At 39.3% G+C, this 7784-nt stretch overlaps 1 protein-coding gene across 1 annotated transcript in view; it reads left to right on the top strand.

The window, feature by feature from the left end:
• Positions 1–1844: 1844 nt before the first annotated feature.
• olfm3a (olfactomedin 3a) overlaps positions 1845–7784 on the top strand; it is a 24737-nt gene continuing 18797 nt past the window's right edge. The window contains exon 1 of the mRNA XM_031876722.1: positions 1845–2070. Within this exon, the coding sequence (XP_031732582.1) occupies positions 1951–2070 (120 nt within the window). The 5' untranslated portion in view covers positions 1845–1950. The remainder of the gene's footprint in view (positions 2071–7784) is intronic.

Below are 7784 nucleotides of genomic sequence, written 5' to 3'. Positions count from 1 at the left end.
CACACTTCCAGTAGAGTGTTTACATGTTAGTAGGAGATTTTTTTTATACTCATTTCTATTCCATACTCTGCTCACTCTCTGCAGATTCAACAAGACTAAGAGTCTACATCCATTCTAGCAGCTCATTCTAGCAGCATCATGTATTTTCTTGGCAATCCATTCAATCATTTTTTTTTAAAGACCAAAAGCCGAAAGTGTTTACCTGCTGGTGGCTCAGAGAGCAAATGTCAGGGCAATTATCAAAGTCTGTAGCATTTGTCCTCTGGGGGATTCTTTTCATGTACATTGTTATCAATCTTCTGCATACAGTACTTGCAGCTCCATGTCATTGAAAATGTATTTAGATACAAAGCTGGCAAAAATTCTGTTCATTTTGAAATGGTTGCCTATTCTCACTCCACGCCAACCGTCTATGTTAAAATGAAAACCCAAGTTTACACGAAAACATGGATAATCCCATTGAACAATCTTCAATTGGTGCATTACTTTAATCTGTTTATGTTATATTTCTAGTGATCCCTATGGGTCAACATTCTCACGAGGAACCATACCAGACCAGAAAAAAAGCACACATAAAGCTATACTGACCTTGACTTTGTGTTTTGATAGACGTGTAACTGAATATAAAGGAGTTACAGACCAGAAAGTAAGAAATACATTGCTGCTGTGATGAGAGATTCGTGGAGAGATTCTTCTTCATGACACAGTGGGAGAACCCCAGAACAAAATGTCACAGAGCTAATGACCAGATTATCAAGACTTCAACTGAATACAACTGCCAGCAGCAATGCATCTCATGGCATTGTACCACTGCTTTTCCAGAGACATGCATCTTCACACCAGCCCGCACTGGCATCTCATCTCCCCACTGCTGCTCCACTGATGAATAGTTTCATGAATATCTCAGGCATGAGATATTCATGAAACTATACAGTATGAGGTTAACCACAGATGTGTGCAGAACCCACCCGTCAGCATTGTAAATAACAACCTCTCAGCTCGAGCTCTGAATGAGTCATAAAGAACCAGGCTCCCTCAATTGCTTCCCTCTCTGTTTGGAGAAAATGCGAGACACCACAGTCTTATCAGGTCTTTGTTGTTGCTGCACCTCTTTCCCATCTGCTTTTTTCCTGATTTCCTTAAAGGTAGTACACTGTAGACAAGCGAAAGAGTAGCAAGTGGGAAAACACCTATTAGATTGTGAGTAAATTGTCAAGCAAGTTCATATCCATGAAGCACCTGCTGTCAATCTCTGTCAGCACAATGCCCATTGTAACATGATGAACACTTTATCAATGAGACCTTTTTTAAGTGTCAAAGGCCCGCACCAATAGCAGATCATTTGTGCAAATGCAAACTATTCATGGATCAAAAATACTCTGTTTTGATGGAATTTAGCCCATTAGTTCCTTATGGTACAATGCTGTTGTTCGTTTTTGTTGTGTTATTATCATCTATGTATAGCAATTTGAGTAGAAGCTAAATGACAGACACACACACGTATTGTTTGGCAGAATCTTGAGTGCATAGTGATAGTAAGAGGCATTGGCACTGCAATAAACACGTATGTTTCTTATTTTAAAAGACAACTGTACAAAATCTGAAGGTGAATATGAAGGTCATCAAAATCCCAGTGTCATGGTATTGGATAGATAGAGAAACATGATACTATAGAAAGACGCTACAGATAGGTGGGTAGATAGATAAACCCATCGAGTGATGTCACATCCACCCTTGGTGCGCCTCCCCCGCAGTCTGCTGGAACTCAAATATTTGAATATTTCCCCCTCGCTCAAAACTTTTTTTTTCTCGGCTGTGCTTGACGGAGCGCCAGGGAGCGGTGGGTGTGATGCCGGTGAACGTGTGGACCCTGTGCCGCCGACGGAGCGCTCTCTCTGTGGCTCGACTACAGTAGAGACGTGGTAACGTGAACAAGAGGACAGCAGCTCTATGGTAAAGGACTGCGCCTTGGAGAAAAGTGGCTGCCAGGAGCCCGTAATCATGCGGGTCCTGTTGAGCGTCCTGTACCCCGTCCTCTCCCTCACCATCTTCGGATTATACCCCTCTCTGGTGAGTTTCTTATTGCATGTTATTTTATAATCGCTTACTGCCACTTGTTTCATATCAGAGCGTTGATCGCTGCTCACTATTTACGGCTGTATTTCACTCGGGTTTTAGGACATAGGCTTCATCCGGTAGCCTATCTATACAGTATGGGCTCGCCCCGATAGGTGTCAGAATTCTTTTACGGAAGATGTCATGCCAAACTTCACTCAAAAGTCCCACAGTTTAATATTGCTTATTTTACCCCCAGTAATATAAAGCTGGTTAGACAATATTTTAAAGAGCTTCACAAATCCACAGCATGCACTTCACCTCGGTGTAGGTGTAATTCACCAAGCTGCACTTATTCCCATGATAATAATGATTTTAAAATATAATAGGAGTAAGCTAATCAGTATGCATGCCGCGCTCCTCCACAAAGGTGGGCTGAAATCAATTCTAAAACTTTTGAAAATGCAGTGCTAGTGGATCATGTGTATGGCGAATTGGCAAATAGACCCTATTCATTCAGGAAGGTATTTAAATGCTGTTATATCAGAAATCATTTTTCTCCGACAAGCAAGAACATATTTAACTCCCGCTTTTCATTGCATTTATTTCTAAGAAAAAAATATAAAGTACTGTATCATGCATATAAAAGGCAGAACATCGAATCTGCGCCTTACTTTCCCAGAATATCATTGCGTTAATTGTAATTTCTGAGGTTGGATTCATGCTGAAACACAATACCTTTGTGACTAATCACTTTCAGCCTATTATGCACCCATCTTGCCCACTTGTGGATCATCTTTTATTTGTAAGATATATGTGTTGTGATGAGATTGTGAGGGCAAGTGCATATGGGCGAGACAATCATTTCAGCACAGGCTATTGATTGTTTTTAACACATGGTGATGCCTAAGACTCCGTCTCAGAGGAAAAACCTCTTTGTCCACCAAGGACAGTCTCTCTTCTGTCTGAGTTAAATACTGTGTTCCTGTCAGCATTTGCTTTATCTTTGTGCAAATCGCATAAAGTAAATTCGAGGGAATTGCATGGACAGTGATTTGTAGTTTTGTACTCAGGACAACTCCTTTCAAAGTCCCTTATGATTAATGGAGGAATCAATATGTGACTCTGGGTCTTCTGGTGGTGCGGGTGTGGAGCTGTCTGCCTTCTGGTGCTGACACTTCACCACACAAGCTCTCTTGCTATGCAGCAACCCACAGGATGGGAGAAAACATTATCATTTCATCATTGTATTATCATTTCATATGCAGTTGTCTGAACCTTTTTAAGCAGAGCTCAGTGATGCTGAGGAGAGTATACACCCAATACCAGATACTGCTTTATACATAGTTTTGAGATCCTTGACCCTCTCATAGTTCTTAAACAGTTAGGCGATAAATCAATTTGTCAGTTTGTCGTTTTCAGCTCTTCCAAGGCCTTGCTGCTTTTTCAGTTTCTTATGATTTCCAATTATTTATTTTTTTGTGACTGGTGGTCTTACAGAAAAGGCATTTTGATGCCGTCAGTTTTGTTATTTTCAACACTTTATAGGTTAAGCAATTCAGTGAAAGTGTAATGTATACATTGACCAGAAATGAGAATAATCTTCGCAGACATGTGCATCCCTGGTGCACAGCTTTCTGTTATTGTGTTAACAGAAAGCTCTTGATATCAACTGTCATCCTCTTTACATTTTAGAAATACATTTCTGCAGTGTTACCCCTGGTTACCTCTGATGGCTATCATTCAGTTCAGTTTCTATCTTTCATCGGTTTTCATTAAATCAATAGAATACACCGCTGCCATTGAGGAATATGTGATATGGCTGGAGCAAGACCTGCATGCAAATTGCTAGTACGCTGCTTTCTGCTTCAGTGTTTATAAAGATCTGGGAAGGCAAACCTTTTATAGTAATACGCTAAGCTTGAAATTATTAAGCTGTCACTCACAGGCTGTCAGACGTTGTACACAAGGCTTTGTTCATTATAGTAAGGGGTGGCAGCCTCTGCCTCTTGGTATGTAAGTAAATGTCTCTTTTTGTTTTTTTCCCATAGGTTCAGTTTAGCAACACAAAATATATAAATAACCTGTTAAAACACAGATCTATTCTGGATGAACTTTCTAAAGTTGGGGCAAATGGTATGGAATCCCCTATGCTGTAGTGTGGCATGATCCTGGCAGATATTACCTCTGCATTGTACACTAAGAATCCCAAAGGAACCTTTGTGAGAAAATGAAATATTTGCATATTTAGTTTTCCCTTATGGTCTGTGCCAGCCGGGTAATTACACAGTGACTGCTAACGGCAATGTGTTACTCTCATCATGATCAAAATGATGACTGGAATTTGTGTGTTATGATTACACATTATATCCTGCACCTGGAGGACGTATTGATTGGAGGAGAGAGAGAGACTTAATAGACTCCAGGAGTCTGACGTCAGACCGCTGCCAGAATTCAACTGCCCACTTAAAATTCACTAGACCTATCTTTCCTTAATCGTCACAGCTAATGGTAAAAAAAAATCAATTTGGAAATTTTAGGTTGAATCACGTTAATTTGTGTTTTTTCAATATCGTCTTTCATTATAACTCTTTGTTATGATCTGTTAATGCCAGTCTGAAATAGGCTGCCAAAGTCGTATTTCCAGTATCACAGTACCTACAGTATCACATACAGACAGTATCTCCAGGATGCTCATTCTAGCTACATTTGAAATTCAGTTACACCAGCAGTCATGACTTGACATTTGCAACTGAATGTGCTTTTTTAATAATGAAATGAAGCAGTAGATACTGTAGAGGGGCTTAATGTATTCCAGCTATGCTAAACCTACCAATGTATTGTTAGGACAGGGCTTTTGTGCTTACAGTAATGGTGCCATGTTGTTCCCTGGGATACGAATTAACAGCTGGTTAGTAACAGCAAACAGGTTCCTAGCAAACCTTAATTCTCCTCAATATGTTTGGTGGATAAAAAACAAATGATGTGCATGGCCGCGTTGAACAAAACTGGAGTAACAGTGAATCATGTGGATGTTTTGGAGCAGTTTCTCTTGGGGATTACGTTCCAATGCCAGTGGGATGGAGCTTTGTGTAGGCACTTGCCCTTTGTGTTAGCCACAGTGAGTAGGTGGCATACACACACACACACACACACACACACACACACACTCTTGCAGTCGCACTCACACACAAAGTCCGATCCACTTGTAATCTAAATGTAACTTTTGCCAATTTACCACCTAACAGTTTTCAGCCTCAGCTTCTGTTGAAATGTTTCATATTTTGATCCTGTGTGATCAAAATACGACCTAAAATATGATCACAGCTGCAAAGGTTGGGGAGAAAAATGTTTAGTCCTCTCATCAATAGGACGTCCTGTTGATCATTAATCATCTGAAACATAAAAAGGCGTTCTCTAAGATGATTGTGTGTTGAGCTGAAGGTGTCGTCTGCCAGGAGCTGATGCTGTTTCTACTTATTTGAGACTCTTTTCCAGCCTGCATTAGCATTTTTGCGGATGATGCACTCGGGCTCGGTAGCAGAATTTGTCTGCCACAGATGCCATATTAAAAGATGAGAGATGCTGTAGGCGAACACCTACACATGCGCACAATCATTTCATATTTCACATCACCGTTTCCACCGGGGGCCAAATTAAAGATGACACCCACTAAATATATATGTGTCGACACAAACAAAGCAAACAGCCAGCCGCAAGACTGCCAGCAAAGTCATTAGTTGCGACGCTGCATGTTTCATGTTTGAAGCAGGGAGGGGGTAGTCGGAGCTGATAGACTGGAAATAAAGAAAGTCCACTGCTGATGGATGTGAATTGTTTATACCAGCAGCAGGGTAAATATATGGCGCTTTCTGCTCGGTCTTAGACAGATGGTAGACGGTTTGAGTCTGTGTGAGGTTCTAATGAGTTTGTTGTCACTTTCTTTTAATACGTGCTTTAGGATGTGTCAGTTGTTAGGTATGTGGGGAAGGAACATTTTATGAATAATTCAATTGAGCTTATGTTTGTCAGGCAAGTGAATTAATCCTGTTCATTAGTAATAAGATGTCCAAGTACTGACAGTGACAAATAAGCACATCTGAACAATCCTCTGTTCTTGCATGCGTCGTGCCGTTTTGCCCTTTTCTGGCGTCTAGTCCATACTATTCTATCTGAAATGATATACATGAACAGAGATTGTACTAATGTATGTCATTATGAAATGCTTAAAATCGCTGTCTTTTTATATACGATGATTATGAGTCTTTAAAGTGACTTTCCCCTGTTTTGAGCTCTTTTTCACTCCTCTGGGTGAATGCAGCTCAGTTAATAATAGTCTAAGCCATAATTACAGGAGTTGAGACATGATGTTGAAACTACCGGGGGCATAGTTACGACCCTCTCCCTCTGTTGCCCTCATGATTACAGTAATTACAGCCCAAGCGGAGCCCATATCACGTGCATATCGCTGGATGAGAGCTGAAAGGCTGGACTGGAGAGGAGTGGAAGACGTTTGTGGTCCCAATAAATTTATACTGGACTCATTCAACCAGCGAGATGATTGCTTGTTAATTTCTTACTAGCAAAGGTAAAAGGTAACATAACTTATTAAGTAGCTTTAGACAGAGAGGCAGATCTCGGCTGACGATGAATTACTAGAGCAGAGTTTAGTTTGAGTTTAATGTAGGTTACCTAAAACTTAAAGTATACCACAAGAATACTTGCAATGTGTCTATTTTGTATTTTGGTGTATTTTAAGTTTTTTCTTTTCTTAGTCCTATTGCTAAGCCTTTCATTCTCGCACAGTTTATATGCTATATACACTTACTGTATATCTGGGGCAAATTTACCACTCAAAATGAATAAAATATACATTTTGGAGACAATTGTTACTTGATTCTTGTTATATAGCAGGCAACCATCAGTTTTCACAGCTGAAGTGACAACTTGGCAGATCTGATCAGCTTTAGCTTACTCGTTTTAAAACGAGAATCTTGTAAATGGTATCTTTATAATCATGTTGATGGTTACGTACATGATATAAAACAATTGATGCTAAAACTGCAAAAAGTCAGCATCCTCAGCAGTTGATGATGCTTCTAGAATATATTAAAATAACATCACATTTCTTTTGTATCGCATCGTACAGCTAGTTAAGCCTTGGCTGCTTAGCTGACACACTAGCTGACATGATGTGCTCATTGGAAGTCAATACTTCGTTATAGGCATTAAGATTGGAAGCCATGCATTCTAAAAATGGCAGCCTGTGTTACATGAGATGAACACACTCTTATCTGTATCTCTCTATTCCATTTACATCTTCGCTCTTGTATTTTTGTTCTTTGAAAAGCTAGAAAACCACCCTCCACAAATGTGTGTGTATATACAGTATATATATATGTATGTATATGTGTGTATGTATATATATATGTGTGTATATATATATATATATATATATATATATATATATATATATATATATATGTGTATATATATATGTATATATGTGTATATATACAGTTGTGTGAAAAGTGTTTGCCCCCTTCCTGATTTCTTATTTTTTTGCATGTTTGTCACACTTAAATGTTTCAGATCATCAAACAAATTTAAATATTAGACAAAGATAACACAAGTAAACACAAAATGCAGTTTTTAAATGAAGGTTTTTATTATTAAGGGGGAAAACAAATCCAAACCTACATGGCCCTGTGTAAAAAAGTGATTTGCCC

The sequence above is a fragment of the Anarrhichthys ocellatus genome, unplaced genomic scaffold, assembly GCF_004355925.1.
Source record: "Anarrhichthys ocellatus isolate YVR2014 unplaced genomic scaffold, GSC_Weel_1.0 scaffold113, whole genome shotgun sequence".
NCBI lineage: Eukaryota > Metazoa > Chordata > Actinopteri > Perciformes > Anarhichadidae > Anarrhichthys > Anarrhichthys ocellatus.
The sequence above is the reverse complement of the archived record's forward strand: the minus strand, read 5'-3'. Positions and strand labels throughout refer to the sequence as shown.